The sequence below is a fragment of the Pseudopodoces humilis genome, chromosome 4 (genome assembly GCF_049639895.1).
Source record: "Pseudopodoces humilis isolate 2021_Gansu_Grassland_sample_001 chromosome 4, ASM4963989v1, whole genome shotgun sequence".
NCBI lineage: Eukaryota > Metazoa > Chordata > Aves > Passeriformes > Paridae > Pseudopodoces > Pseudopodoces humilis.
The window spans coordinates 67907257-67922654 of NC_142203.1; the positions used below are offsets into that span (position 1 = coordinate 67907257).

A 15398-nucleotide genomic window follows, 5' to 3' on the forward strand; every position below is an offset into this window, starting at 1 on the left:
CCCTCCTCTTCCCACGACTCTTGACCTCCACTTTGCTGTCTCTCCTCTGTGGCACAGCCACTTCCAAGGGTTGCAGGGACTCAGGAGAGCCCCTGAGGCAGTGTCCCAGAGCTCCAACCCCCCAGCCATAGGAACATCAGTAGAGGCCACATCTGTGTAGGCGTGAGTCACATCATGAGCTCATGAGCAATAGGCTAAATTGTGAGCCTAGCGGCAGCAAGAAAATACTGGAGCTGAGGCAGCTTAGAAAAGTAAAGGAGCACCAGCATGAGTCTGGCAGAGAGCTGCCAGTGGGAGAGAGACCCAGTGGAGATTATATATATATCCCAAGAAAAAATTATCCCAAGGAAAAATTAACTCCAATGGTTTATTAATGATTGCCATAACCCCTGCAACTGTTTAAACCCACATAGCCTTAGCTAGTTGTGATGAATGCAAGTAGGACAGAAGAGCAAAGACAGAAAGGGCAGCGGACTCAAATTGCTTAAAGAGTTATTTGACTTCCAAATGTGGTTTCCTAACTTCTAAACACACAAATGTTCTTCTGGGATGTTGAGAAGAGAGTCTGAGAAGCTCAGACCCTTATGTCAATTGGACTAGAGGACTTGGACCCCACTCCCCCGCCACATCACTTCTCTGGGAAAGTGCCGGAAAGAGAGGCCCAGACAGAAAAGGAAACGGAGACCAGTGAAATGCCAGGAGCGAAGCCAAGGCAGCCCTGGCATGGCAGCCAGTCCCACCATGGACTTACACTGTCCTATCTGTGCTTCAGGCACCCGCTCACGGATCATCCGGCAGGCGTCGTACACCATGGTGGAGGGCTCAAACTGCATCGTCTTCACCACATTGCCGATGCTGATCTTCAGCGAGAGGGCAACCATGGTGGCGGCTGGGCTGTCCCCACTCCTGCGTCACCTGCCAGAGGAGACAGACAGGTGAGCTCTAACTGCTGACCCCACCAGTGTGCAGTGTGCTTGCTCCCTCTGCCTTCAGCAGCACCTGAAAGCCAGGACTCAGCTTCCAGTGGCAAGTAAGGGGTGCAGCTGGTGCCAGCAAGGCTGTGAGAGGTCTCTGGGACCAGCACTGGGACCCCTACTTCCTTGTCCTAAGGTCCTAAAGAAAATTTTACTTGCCTGTGGGTGTGACAGCAGCTAGTACCCCACAGAGATACTGCCAAGGAGAGGAAGTGAGCATAAGGGAGCACACTAGATAAGCTTTGAGAGCATGATGGAAGGGGTTATAATTAAACCTACTATGACACAGAAGCCACAAGAGGAAAACCAAGCTTTGACTCAGCGCTGGTGAGGTCCTGCTCCAGCTATCAGGACCCCTCATGTTGCCACCAGACTGTGCTGAGCTGGCAGCCCGAACACGGAGGGACAGAAAGGCCTGAAGCTGCACTGGGAGGCAAGATAAGGGCACCAGGCATTGAATTCACATATTAAATACAATTAACCTGGGAAAAGCACCACTCACACCGAAGGAATGCTCATGATATCAGGGTCTATGGCAGGAGATACTGCACCAACCCAGGGCACAGGACAATGCACGGGAGGGCAAGGGACCACCCGTGGCAGATCTCACTGTATGGGCATACAAGAGCCACACCATGCCATCTGAAAAAGGACTCAAGCTGGGTCCAGCTTGAAGGATCAGCTGGAGTTGGAAGATCGTCAGGGCTGTAAGATCACCCACTCCAACCATCCATGTAGCACCACCACAGTAACCCCATAATCACTAGATCATATCACCCAGCACCAGATCCAGCTGCCTCTTAAAGATCTCCAGGGATGGTGACTCCACCACCTCCCTCAGCAATCTATTCCAACGTCTCATCACCTTAACAGTGACATTTTTTTCTGATATCTAATCTGAACCTTCCCTGTCTCAACTTAATGCTGTTTCCTCTTGTCCTCTCACTGCAGGCATGGCAGAAGAGACTGGCCCCCATCTCACTACAACCTCCTTTCAGGTAGTTGCAGAGTTCAGACTTAAAGGATTGCATAGAGCGGCTTCAGAGCAAGTGCCTCTCAACACAGCTCCAAATCATCAGCTTTAATAACACCTAATCAGAACTGCAATAGTTATATTGCAGAGTAAAAGCTGAAAGAAGTAATAAAATTAAAAGGAGGTCATACATAAGCGCCCCACTTCCCTGATGCAGTTTGGAAGAGCCCTTCTCTTTGTGTCTACCCACTGTGAAACAGCTTTCAGTGCTTTCAGGTTGCCAAACACCTCGGGGTCTCTACCAAGTCCCTTGCTCCTGCCTGACTGCTCCATACCCTTCTCAGCATTCCCTATCCCTGTCTGGTCCCATCCCAATACTCTCTAGCAGTGACATGCCTTTTTCCCTCCCTGAGACCCTGCTCATACAGAGGGAGTCCCCAGCTCTGCTGACCCAGGCTGCCTTGTCCTTAAACTCCAGTGATGGGAAGATGCAAGAGCACTGGTGGGATGTACATCTGCTTATTTTTTTAGATTGATTTGCTCCTACCAGACTTCCTATTATGGCTGTCAGGGAAAGATGATCTTGCATCCTCAGTGTGGCCTGGGAAGGTTCTTGGGTAAAATGTGCTGGCAGCCTTCCTCGCAGTGCAGCAGCACTTGGTGAGTCTGTGCATCCCTGCCTGGCACTGCCAGCTCCGGTATCCCTGGGACGGGGTACACCAGTGCAGGCTGCTCCCAAACACAGACCTGAGCAGCCTAGGGACAGGATCTGTGTCCAGTTTTGGCCAGGAGCAAGTCAGAGAGCAGGGGCCCTGCTCCTGCAGAGCCATAAAGCCACGCTGGTGGTGCAGGGTGAGAGGCAGGGACCAAGGAGCGTGCCGCCTCCGCCAGCACATGGAGCGGCTCCAGCTCTGCATTCCTGAGCCGTTCTGCAATGTTTCTGCGGAGGCCCGTGGCCCCCACTGTCTCTGCTGCTGAGGAATGAAATGCACTTCAGCTCCGGAGTGAGGGAGCCCATCATCAGAGGGAAGGAGGTGGCAGAGGCACCCGCCTGTGCCATTGCCATCTATCCAGAAGCACTAGCAAACTGTGGAGCTGAACAAACGAGGAACACTCTGTCATGGAAAGGGTTTTCCAAGTATTTTATATGCAGGGCGGGCTGCTGCGGTCACCAGGCCAACTTCTCTACATCTAAAAATATTCTCAAGTTGAGCATAAAGCTGCTTTCCATCCCTCTGCCGGAAAAGGAGAACATGTCACTGACAAGACAAGGTCAGAGACTATGGAGGAAGGAGTGGAGGATGTCAGACAGTAGAGAGGAACTGAGAGGAGCCAGGACATCTGCCATTATTTCTGCATCTGCTTCTTGCCCTCACAAAGCTACCCAAAACCAGGCACTGCACCAGAGGCACCCCTTAGTACACTCTTCACAGGGTGCTTTCCAAGACCCCATAAGAAGATGGCTGCTCAAGCCTTCCCCCTCCCAAACATTAAAAAAAATTACAGAGCTGTCACCCCAGGACAAGAGCTCAGCAGGGAAGATGCTGATAACATCAAGGAAGACCTCATAGAAAAGGGAGATGGTTCCCTTCAATTTGCATATCCTATGGAAAGAGTCCAGGCTCTAGCAGCTGAACTTTGCTGACAGCAATGTCTAAAGCAGAAACACTCTGTTGCAAAAGGACACCTCCTCAAACCGGGCTGAGGTTTGTCAGCAAATGTGGCAAACCAATCACACAAGGTTTGCAAATCCGCACCTTGGTGCGAGGGCATCAATGTAGAGCTCAGCCCCTACAGACCTCTCCCCTCCAGGAACCATGTGGAGAGAGAAAATCTGGAGTAAATGTAACAAATGAGACAGCGTGGGAGCCTGGCAGTGGAAACCAGAAAAAAGGAAAAGGACAGTGAAACTCAAGCTGTCCCCCTATAAAGAAAAAACAACAAAAAACCTAAACAAATCAAGTCTCAGTGAACACACAACAAATTTTTGCTGGCTAACCTCCAGAGAAACAAATGCATTCTCAGTCAAACCTACTCTCAATCACACTGTCAGTATGCAAAGTCAGATAAAGCACTGGAGCAGCTGGATTACACACTTCTGCATTTTATAGCAAGCTGTGTGCAACCCTTTTTGAACCATGGGCACGCTTCTGAAGCAATCCCAAGATGAGAGAGTAACCTTGATGGGGTCCCACCACTTCCCGCAGGAGCTGTTGTGGCTTCCTCCATCTCACCCCACGCAAGGTGAGCAAAACAAAGGCAAGGTGAGCAAAACCAAGACAGTGGTGAAGGCCTCCAGGCTCTGCCTGAGGGCAGGATCAGTGCAGGCAGGGCTGCGGGCACACAGCAGTGTGTGACCCAAGAAACCACCGTGTCATTGCCAGGGACCACTGACAGTGAGTTTTTGGTCACGTGATGGAATTGCTGTATTTTTGTCAGACGAGTTCACTGCTGACGTAAAGGTTACAGGGGAGGGTTTGTGCCTTAAAAGACAAAAAAAATCAACCAAAATTAAACTGCAGACAGCCGGAATATTTGTGATGAGTTTCCAGAACAAGCTGCAAATCTTCAGATTCAACAGTTCTGCCATTTTTATTATGCTATCACTTAAGGGGTACTCTGAAAGAAGCGTGGTCATAAGGTTAGGTTTTCTCCTTTTTTTATGGCAGTACCAAATTTCATCTAGGAAAGGCCCTACTGCAGACCAGCCCTGGACTGGGAGCTGGCTGCAGGAAGCTTTATCAGCTGCAAACCATCCCAGTGTTGGGGTTTTCCACAGGCACAGCCCAGTCAGTACAGTGGTTTGGCTGGCATGTCAGCATGTATACTCCAGCACCATCAACAGGGTCAAAAATTAAGCTGGTAAGAAGCCAGACTAGGGTCTGTCTGTTCTCCTGCGTTCTCCAGTACGGGACCAGTATACACTGCCACAGCAGGCACTGAGGTAGACAGGGCTCAGCCCTGCACCAACGGGAAGACTGAGCCAGAAGTCTCAGCTGGTTTAGTGTCACACACTGCTGAGACCATTCAGCCCAGTTCCTCTTTCCCAGCTGCATGTCCACGTCAGATGGGAGGACAGTTTCTTCCAGCTAAGGCTGGGCTTGCTCCTGAAGAGCATGACTGGCTGTCAAGGCTAGACACAGCATCCCTGTGATCACTCCACTGTTACCCATGGCTAGGACAGGAGCATTCTCTCACTCCTGCAGGGAGGGCAGCCCTGCTCTGCATAGGAAATGGGCAGGGGCCAGGCAGCTGGGCTGGAGGATCACAGCCGCAGCCTGCCTGCCTGCTCACAGGCACCGAGCTGAAGAGCTCTGACCATTAACTCCCCCCATTTCACATACATCTCACATCCTGTCTGCTCCTGCTGGGCATCTCCTGACCTCCAAAGGCAGGGAGCACAAATCATGGCACCTCTAGACTGCCCATGACAAAGGCAGGCATGGGGGCCAGAGGGACTCCAGCCACAGCCTCTCCTACACCCTCAGCAAGCTGGCCCTCTAGCACAAGATCCCAAAAGCAGGGATTGAGGTGCAGTGGATGCTGTCATAGCCTCTGGAAAGCACTGGGTGCCCTGATCCAGGCACCCACGCCTCCCACAACAAGCAACTTGCTCAGCATTGTGTTTCTGGACAGGCAGAAAAGTGAAAGAGAGGAGATCGCATGGCTGCTTTTCGGGGTCATTTCACTCAGCAGCCAGCAAAGCTCAGTTCTGAAAAGAAGGGCACCCCACAGGACCCTCTTCCCCTTTCTACAGCCTTCCCACTCCCCCTTCCCTAAATCTAATGGGATGTGTCACTTTGGGAAGCACCAGATTCCTGCCGCTGTCATTCAGCAAACAAACTGAGTAGCTTGGCTGGTGTTCCCCATGCATCATCCCAGATTCACTTAGCACTTAGGGGGGTTTCACCCCATGACCTGGGGAGAGGCAAGTGGTCTGGACCCTTTACAGGGGAACTCACAGGTTTTGGCAAAACTAAAGATCCCAAAAATATGTGCCCTCCCCTTCTAAGCAGCGAGGCTCAGGGATAGAGAAGAGAGTAAACAATTATCGCTACCAAATATGGGTCTAACAGCCAGCGATGAAGCCACGGCAGAAGCATGTAGACATCCTGCCGGCAGATTCAAAGGGATGGGGAGCTTGCAGGGGCTCAGGCAGGATCCGGCAGGGAGCAAGCAGAGAATAGGGCACTGTTTCCCCCTGCTTGGTCCGGGACATGGTGGGGACCCCAGACCTTCTCCGATTAGGGCCAGTCCCACTCTGCATGGGAACCACCCCAGCGCCCCATCCCGGGTTCCGTGGCCAGTTGTCTGTCCTGGTGGGAAATATTGCGGTGACCTCCCCGGCTTCGGTGTAGCCATGGGAAGAGTTGTGCCCTCGTGTCCCCACCCAAAACCATGCAGCAGGACACAGACACCCTTGCCACTCGCTTTTCCCCAAGTCCCGGCAGGGTGGGCGGGGTGGCGGGGGAAAAACTGCGCCTGGCCTGCCTCAAAGGCTGCCCCACGGTCCACGGACTGCTGGCCACGGCCAGGCTTCTCCAGTTTGGTCCCCAAGGACCCCCGAGGTGGGCATGCTGGCCCGGGCCTGGCCGGGGCGGACCCCAGGCCCGGACCTGGGCAGGGCAAAGGCAGGGCCGGGGATAACGTGGCCGGGGATAACGTGGCCGCGCCAGCCCGTGCTGCCCCGGAGCCTCCGGTGGGCGTCGGTGTTCGGGTGGCGCCTGGCCCAGGGGCGATCTGGGCATGCACCAAACTCAGAATAAACCCCGGAAGCCCCCGGGTCACCGCAGCCCCGCGGACAAGCCCTGGTTGGAGCAGGGAAACCCGGTAACCGGGAAGCTGTTTCCTCCCTGCCTCCCCGCCATTTACCGGGCGGGGTGCGGGGCAGGGTCCCCAGGACATCCGTTTCCGGCAGCCCCCCCAGAGCCAGGGCGCTGCCGGTCCGCAGGACCCCACTCCGCAGCCCCCCCTCCCCGGTTACCGGGACACCGTACGTCCTCCGTCCCCCGTCCCCGTACCTTTGCGCGGGCAGGAGCAGCGCGGCGGCCCCGCGACGCTGAGGGGAGCTGAGCGGGCGGCACCGCCCGCTTCCCGCCCCCCCGCCGCGCATGCGCCGGGACACGGCGCGCCGCCGGGTGACACGGCACGGCCCCACACGGTGCCCCGGGGCTGCGCTCCACCCGGACACCGCGCCACGGGTATCCCGCTCCCGCGGACAGCGCTGCTCCGTACCCGCGCGGCCCGGCCCGGCGCCCCCGGGCTGGGCACGGTCCCGCGCCCGCGCAGCGGGGCCGTACCCCGCCCGCTGCTCATACCGCACCCCCAGGGCGCGCGCCTGCCCAGGGACACATCCGGAGCCCCGCATGACCCCGGACCCACCGCCCACCACCTCAACCCTGGGTGGGGTTTCTCCCATGCCCTCCTCTCCCATCCCCTCCTCTCCCATCCTTTCCCCGCCCGCCCCGCGCTCCCGCCGCCCGCGCGCGCGCTCTCGCCATCCCCGCGCGCCCCCCCATCCCCAACCAATGGGCGACCGAGGCGTCAGCACGGGTGGGGCAAGGCCGGTGCGCGCGGGGCCCGCCGGGAGGCGGGGTGACGTCACCGCGGTGCGTTGGGAGCGGCCGAGCTGAGGTGAGGGCAGGGAGGGCGCTGGGCGCGGCGGGGGGTCGGAGTCCGCTGCTCTGAGCGTCCAGGAGGTTCGGGAATCAGGGGATCAGGGGATTCGGGGTCCGGCCGAGGCTGAGAGGGTCTGCTTGGGTCTTCCCGGCTGGGTGTCCCGGCCCCTGCGCTTTGGTCACCCTTCTGCCGCACCTGCTCCTCCTGTTCCCGTCCTGCCCGTGCTGCCTGCCCGGCGCACGCTCCCTCGGGGAATCTCCTCCGAGTCTGTGGAAGCCATGGGCCCTGGTATTGTCCGGGTTTGCCCAGCTCCTCTTCCTCCTGCTGCTCCATTTTCTGCTGGCAGCCCTTCTTCCAGTCAGCAGCCCAGTCTGGGGACTGCCCTGGTCCTCTGGTTTTGGGCGGGGTTTCAGGTGGTTTAGGTAGTATTCTATTTTTTCTGTTTGTTTTTTTTTTTTTCCAGACTGTGACACTTGACAGCTAGATGTGAAAGCTTAGGAGTGCTGATGGAGAGGTGCAATGGATGCCTGTGCTCTGACAGCCTGAGCGGTGCCTTGGCTCAGGCATCGCCCACGAGCCGGCCGGGCTGATCCCGTGGGAGCCATGCGAGGCCACATCTCCTCAAGGACCGAGGCTCCTGGGCCATGTCTTGTCAGGACATAGCAGCAGCAGCCTGAGCTGGGACCAGACAAAGCTAAGGCTGCCACAGCCACACAGGTGCACAAGTGCCAGGGCAGCGTTTGGCTGCAAGTCTCTCACTCTGCCCTCTGTGTACCTGTGGCTGCCTCGAGCCACTGAGCTCTGCTGCTCTCGTTCTGCCGCGCCCTGACCTCCCTGGCACCAGGAACGGCTCTCCAGGTCACTCCTCAGGGCGGAGAGACACTTTACCAGTGTCAGATCTCTAAAGTGAGATAAGGAGCATTTTACTTTCAAACTAAAGGTATATTGTGTGCTAGTGGCATTCATATATATTCATCTGTTTATTTATTGCAATATCCACCTATTTATTACAAATGCAATAAACAGTACAGCATTTGACAGCTATCTGAATTACTAAGTCATCATTTTGGTTTGTCAAATCACTCATTAATTGTGCTTCAATGATCACTTAATCACCATCTGATTACCATTTTATTTCTGTTCAGTCATTGATAACTTAGAATTTGATCATCATTTAATCATTAACAGAATCCCTTTAGTTAAAACCTCAACAGTGACTGTTCTTAATTTTCCTGGGATGGGAAGCTCTCCCTGCTGACTGCAGACCAGGGGGTATGGTACCTTTGGGCTTCTGTGGAACAGCAGAATCCTGCATGCTTTCCACACCATTAAGTCTAGGTTTGTTTCACTTTTCCTCTCTTTCCTGCAGCTTTTACACTGTGGGTGGAGCATGGTTCCTGTGGCTGGGTTGAAGTAACCTTGTGGGGAAACTACTGTATTATTATCACTGGTGGCACTATGATAGCCTGGATGGAGAAGTACTTGTGAACTGGTCATGCCTGCTATTGACATTTCATGGGAATATGTTGTCTATAGGGTCTGAGGGACACCTTAAAACAAGGCTGATGTCTCCCATTGTGCCTGTGCTCACTTAGGGTGTCCTTTTCAGATGTCGTGCCCAGAGGAACTGGATGCCCTGGCAGATACGGATCTGCTTGACTTTCTCCTGAAGGATGATGCTCCCTACCCTGAAATCCCAGGGGAGCAGAATGGTCTGCTGGAAGACTGGGGCCTGCCAATGCCTGAGGTGAGTTCTTTGTGAGGAATTGCTGCTGAGTTGATGTTTAGGAGGTTTGTCTCCCTGCTGAGTAAAAGCTGTTCCTCTGCAGCTCCTGGACAAGGAGATGGATGACTTCATCAGCTCACTGCTGAGGCCTTTAGAAGATGAACCAGACAGGCTCAGTTATTTGCCTGCCAACAATGACAGCAGCATTTCTGAGGATCAGCATCTGTCCCATAGCAATTTTGCCAGCCAAGACATTGTGCAGGTTGATCATAACTACTCCCTTCACCAGGACTGGCCTGCACTGGAAAGTGTGAGGTCTGATACAGCAGAAGGAGATGTCACCATTGAGCTAGGTGAGTGATGTGTATGGACTCTTTCTGCCATGGCTACAGGCGGAAAAGAGAAAAGCAGTCCCATATTGGTTTGTTTTGGTGGGTGTCCAGTGATGAAGAGAGCCAAGAGTAAAGGCTTTCTGCTGCTGTAAAATTGCTGTTTCATGAATGAAAAGAGCCAGCCTCAAAACTGGCTGGTCAGGTGCTACTTCACTAAGGCCCAGCATTTGACTTGTCTTTCATTCCCCAGGGGCATGGGTTGGTGTGGAAGGCACAAGCAAGGCACTGGAACAGAGCACCAGTTCCCCTATTGCTGTTGCTGTGGAAGATGAACCCCAGCTTGTGCCTGGAGCCATTGTACAGGTACTGACTCCCATGCCTATGGACCCCAGCCATTGCTTCTGCTCACATGTCCCCTTCTCTTCTGACTTGCTTCCTGTGAGGGATATCTCTAAGGGAAAGCATGACACTGCTTTGGGAGAGCTGATTCCAGTTCTTTGTGTTTGCTACATGGCCTCTTGCACCCAGGGTGGACTCCCTGTATTTTGCATTCTCAGTGGTATATTTTTGCTGTTTTCTAGTCTGATTTCCCAGAGCTGATCCTGACTGAGGAGGAGAAGCAGCTCCTGGAGAAAGAAGGTGTTACATTACCAACCTGTCTGCCACTGACCAAAGTGAGTCCTCACTAGAACCAAGCAGATCACTCAAATGTGTCCAGTAGTGTACTTGAAACTACAGGACAGTGCCTTGATGAGAATATTGTTGGCCAGGTGCTGTGTTCAGGGCAGTGTTCATCTGGGCTTGGTGTCCTTTTCCTCCTTTTGAGTCCAGGGTGTTGTCCATGTGCACAGCAGCTTCTGTCTGCTGTCAGTCTCCCTACTCATGGTTGTTTGCAGGAGGCAGTTAGACCACAAGTGCCTCCAGCTATTTCTTTCCTGCTTCCCTTTTCCTTTCCGGCTTGTGAGCCGTGTGCTTTTCACTTCCCTTAGGTATGCCTTACTTTTGCTATGTCATGGAAGCTGCTGACTGCATCAGCAGGCCTGGGTTTGCCTTGCAGTTTATTCAGTGTTGTGGGAAGGACCTCTCGGGCTGGGCACTGAGATGTCTGCACAGTCTGAGAGGGTGGGATTGTCAACACCCTGAGATTGCTGTTAACGAAATGATCCTTGCAGGCTGAAGAGCGAGTTCTGAGGAAAGTGCGTCGTAAGATTCGGAACAAACAAGCAGCTCAGGATAGTCGTCGCCGGAGGAAGAACTATGTGGATGGCCTAGAAAACAGGTATGATCACAGCAGTGTCATCCAACACTGAGGGGACCCGTTTGTTCTTTTAGGGGTCCTTGGCAGAATGATGATGGCACTAAATTGTAATTTTAATCAGAACTTCATTTTCCTATCATGTTACAATTAGTAACAGCAAGGATTTATGATTAGATTGGCACAGTTTTTCTACAAGCAGAATCAGTGTAGGACAGTCTATAAGCAGTGTAGTACAGGATTTATTATACAACTTACAATTTCTAATGACTTGCATTCTAATACACCTTAACTTAAAATTTCTAGTCATATGTGCCCTCTGCAGATTGGATCAGATCTTAATAGACAGTTCTGTGTATTAATATAATGATCATAACATAGATTCAGAAATCATACAAAGGGTGCTAGTCTCTCCCTCCGTCATGGGAGGAAGCAGGCAATGGTAGATGCGTCCCTGAGCAGGGGGATGAGCTGTCCAGCAGAAATTCTACTCCCAAGGTGTCCCTTAGGACTTTCTAATTGCTTGATATTGTGAACAGTGCACTCTGTGCTGTTGTGCTTCCCTGCTTTGTGATAGGGCTGTCAGCAACACAGAGCTGGCTGTGTGTCTGCAAACTTCAAGGCCAGTAAGGGAAGGGCCTGGTGCCCAGGGACTTTCAGGCTGGTATGGAGGAGAAAAAGAAATTTGTTTGTTTTAGTACTTGGTGCACAGGACCTTCAGTGCCTGATAACAATGGGAAGGGAATGAATACATGACCTGGTGGGTCACAGAATGGCTTCTTCCCTCCTGCATGGCCTTAGTTGTGCTGACCACATTTCCAGGTCTGGGAACGGGGGTGCCTGTCACGAGCTGCTGTGCTGTTTGGCTGCTGGCTCATGCCGCCCTGAGCAGAAAGTGAGGCTAGCCCTGTGGGGCAACAGCTCTCTACAGAGGGTTTGGAACATCAGGGTAAAGCCTGCCTGGTGCTGTTGTGCGTGGAGATGGCTCAGAGCTTGCTCTGATTAAGCCAGATAGCCAATCTGCTGGGTTGAATGTGTTTTCCAGGTCAGGCTAGTTAGTCATACAGCCTAATGTCACAGATCTACAGGGCTGGTGTGCCACTAGGAGTGCGCATCCATAGGGGTTAGTCAACTGCTTCTCTGCAGGACTGGCACAACTTCATGCCTCCCCATATCTGGTATGAGGTGGTGCTCTCTGGGCTTTCCTGCAGGTGATACCAGGTGGACCTCAGGACCAATTTTATATGCCCCAGCCTCGCAAAGGTAGTGACTGATGTGAAGTCTCTACTGTTGACCAACAAAATCTCTCTGTTTTTCCAATTGCCTCTTGTCCTTCCTGGGAAGGGTGGCAGCCTGCACAGCTGAAAACCATGAACTGGAGAAGAAGGTGCAGCAGCTGCAGAAGCAGAACATGTGAGTTTGTCTTGTTGGGTTTGGCAGGAGTTGTGGTGGGGAAGGCTCTTCCTCTTCTCAGGACTGAGGTCTGTCCGTGGCTACAGAGGGTGGAGGGAAGTGTGCAGCTCTAGGTCCTGCTGCTATGCTAACCTGCATTTCCTGTTCTCCTGCAGGTCACTGCTCAGGCAGTTGCAAAAACTGCAGGCCTTGGTGAGACAGTCCGCCCCCAAAACTACCAGAAGAACAACCTGTACCATGGTAAGTGGCTTTGGCCCCAGTGTCTGTGGAGGAGTCTCTGCTGTCCTCACAAGTTTGGAAGAGAGGCATTTAGTGATGCTTGTCCACGTCTGCTGAGATCTGTGCTGATCTTTCTGTTTCCAGATCGTGGTTCTTTCTTTCTGCCTCATTCTGTCCCCCAGCATCCACTTGCCCAGGAGCGCAGAGCCACAGCAGGAGCTCAAGGGTGAGTGCCCAGGTTGTGGCTGAGGTGCCCAGGTTGGAGCTTAGGTCTGGTTCCTGGTGAAGCACAGCACCTTCCCCAGAGACAGCCTGAACTCAGGGGCATTTCCAACTCAGCATCCCCTTGCCTGGGGTGACCACTAGGTTTGGCTTGCTGTCTCACCCTAGCTCTGGACTCTTCCTCAGCCCTGTTGCAGAAACCTGCCTGGAAGCAGGGCGCTGTGCCAGGGGCGGTGCAAGGACAGGAGAGTTCCGGTCCCTCTTGGAGCACAAACTGTGCTTGTGCCTGGCAGCTGTGCAGCATCCTCTCCCCGCCTCCCCTGGGAAGAGGAAGTTCTGGTTAAACAGTTTATCCTCTCTCCTGGGCTCTGTGGTGGCTCCATGCTCAGCACAGGAGGGTGGGAGGCTGGAAATGACAGAGTTGGCTCTACGTCTCTTACAGTGCTGTCACGGCAGATCCGCGAGTTTCCGAGCCACGGAGCGCCTGATGTGCAGCATGACACTGGGCTGGAGGGCTTCAGCCCAGAGCCTGGAGACTCCTTGCTGTCAGTCAACCTCAGTCAGTCATGGGAAGAGGGACAGAGTCCACTTAACTCTGATCCCAGATCTTTCAACAGCAACTCATCCTCTGACCCTCCGCCAGCAGCAGGCTCCGAGCCAGGCCCGCCCCAGAGTGACCCGTTGCCAGCAGCAGTGCTGGTGCCATGGAAATCCAAGGGTCAGGAGTGGGTGGAACACCCTGACAGAGTTCTCATCCAGCAGCACCATGCCAATGAGATGTGATCAATGCTGCATCCTGCTCCTTGGGATGATACTGGGCATCCTGTGGGGCAGGGACAGAGCTGCACTAACAGATTATCTATCCAGGCAGTTTCTTCTGAGTACTCTCCTGATTGCCAGCAACTCAGAGGGTTCACCAGGGAGGAATCGTTCTGACATTTTTATCAGGCTCCGTCTGAGATGGGACAGGAAATTCTGAGAATTCACTGTAGCTGCTCATGGGGCTTGCAGCCCAGAGTGCACCCGGTGGCTTGTGGGGATGGGCTGTGGCAGGGAGGGTGGCAGCAGTTGGGCTGAGGTGCCAGTACTTGGTCTGACTGAGTGCAGTTGGTGGTGGAGGCCACTGCCCTGCTTCTTCACTGCCCAGCTGGAGTTGAACAGGCACTTCTGAGTCTGTGTTGTGGCCCCAAACACATGTCCCATGTCACTGCCCCTTAATCCTGCAGTACTGTGTGATTTCTAGGTGTGAGGGAGCAAGTTGACCTTCAGTGCTCTCACAGGAGTAATCCTGCCTGCTGCTGCGACAGACCCAGCATGTCGCCTGTTCCTGCTAGCTTTTGAGCCATGGCCACAGCTCCCAGCCTGGCTAGAGAAGGTAATGTGGAGGAATCCTTCCTGAGCCTTGTGTGCTGTTTGCCTACTGTAAGGGCTGAGCCTTTCATCTCCTGCAGGCTTCTGGGCTTCAGGGAGCAGGCATGCTGTGAACCAGACTGCTGAGGCAGCATGTTCAAAGAGCAGCAGAGCTGCTAACTCTTCTGAAGGCTTTCCTGCCCGCAGGACAGTTTCAAAGCCATGTCCTTGTGTGCCAAGCCTTGCTGTGCTGGCTGGTGATGCAGTCAATGGTTCTGGGCTGAACAGAAACACTTTGAGCTGGTGAGCAGTGTCTTTGCCAGAGTGCAGCTTAGTGGTACTTGTAGAGATCTCCTTGTCCTACTGCAGGATATTCCATGTAGTCGTATAGAATGCCCTCTAAAAGTCATCTAGTCCAGTTCCCTTGCAATGAGTAGGGATAGCATCAAATTGGATCAGAATAATAATGAATAGCTTCCTTATTAATAGAGTCCAAATAAATATTAATGGTGTGTGACTGTGTCCTCTGGTTGTTTTGGCAAGGTGCTGGGCTGCTGGGTGAAAGCTGGGGGCTGTACATGGGGCTGGGAGCCTTGTGGGTGAAATCCAGAGCAGGCTCGGGGGCAGTCCCTTTCAGATGCATGCAGGGGAAGTCCGCGTGGCTCTGGCTGTGCAGAGGGGTTTGTTGAGGCACAGCGTGGGTTGGCAGGGCTGCTGCTCTGCTCTCACCCCTCTTCAAGGTGCAAAAGCACTCTTGGAGAAGAGTGTATGTGGTGAGCAGCCAGCACCCACCACGCACATGCCAGCCCCCAGTGCTGCGGAAGCGAGCAGCTTCCCCCGGAGGAAGCGCGAGGAGTTGGTGTCAGCCTCCACTGCTGCTTTCGTAATGGGGAACTGCACAATCGCAGGAAGTGGAGCAGAGCCAGGGTGCTGCAACAGCCACCGGGTGGGCCTTGCCTGCTGTGAAATTGCTAAATTCAGGCTTGTCCCCGGATCTGGTTAGGTTCATTGGGTCCACAGGAGGCACTGGCAGACCCTGAGCTCAGGCTGCAGAGCCCATTGTAGGGTTTTGAGGCACAGCAACTCAGCAAGGCAATGGGTGCAGGAAGCTTCACGCTTGCGCATCCCACCCAGGGAACAAAAACAAGGTATGAGACAACATTGTGGCAGGAGAGGAGACAGCCAAGGAGAGGCTCACCCAGGGCTTGTGCTTCAGGACAGGTAGCAGCATGCTCCCAACAGGGCTGGGTCACAGCTCTACCTTGGCCAGGACTGACAGCCCTTGAGCATCACCAGGGAACCACTGGAACTCTTT

At 53.8% G+C, this 15398-nt stretch overlaps 2 protein-coding genes across 6 annotated transcripts in view; one reads left to right on the forward strand and one right to left on the reverse strand.

Moving 5' to 3' along the window:
* The window catches only part of TLN1 (talin 1), a 34539-nt gene extending 27494 nt beyond the window's left edge, over window positions 1–7045 (reverse strand). For 2 of the 3 annotated variants that reach the window (XM_005528010.3, XM_014256962.2), the window contains exons 1-2: window positions 6969–7045; window positions 752–915 (exon numbers count right to left, since the gene is read on the reverse strand). In XM_005528010.3, the coding sequence (XP_005528067.1) occupies window positions 752–881 (130 nt within the window). In that variant the 5' untranslated portion in view covers window positions 882–915; window positions 6969–7045. Of the gene's footprint in view, window positions 1–751; window positions 916–999; window positions 1017–6968 lie in introns of those variants that run through there. The other variant, XM_088054009.1, reaches the window with a different exon arrangement.
* Window positions 7046–7516: 471 nt separating this feature from the next.
* Window positions 7517–14600, forward strand: CREB3 (cAMP responsive element binding protein 3). 3 transcript variants are annotated; one of them, XM_014257024.2, is made up of 11 exons: window positions 7517–7581; window positions 8030–8506; window positions 9176–9313; window positions 9396–9645; window positions 9875–9987; window positions 10206–10298; window positions 10797–10903; window positions 12224–12292; window positions 12448–12532; window positions 12656–12737; window positions 13176–14600. In XM_014257024.2, exons 3-11 carry the CDS (start codon window positions 9176–9178, stop codon window positions 13514–13516), a joined length of 1278 nt encoding a protein of 425 aa, XP_014112499.2. In that variant the 5' UTR covers window positions 7517–7581; window positions 8030–8506; the 3' UTR covers window positions 13517–14600. The 3 variants fall into 3 exon arrangements, with proteins under 3 accessions (XP_014112499.2, XP_014112500.2, XP_005528102.2); XM_014257025.2 differs by lacking the exon at window positions 7517–7581 and adding an exon at window positions 7586–7646; XM_005528045.3 differs by lacking the exons at window positions 7517–7581; window positions 8030–8506 and adding an exon at window positions 8794–8904.
* The last annotated feature ends 798 nt before the right edge of the window (window positions 14601–15398 follow it).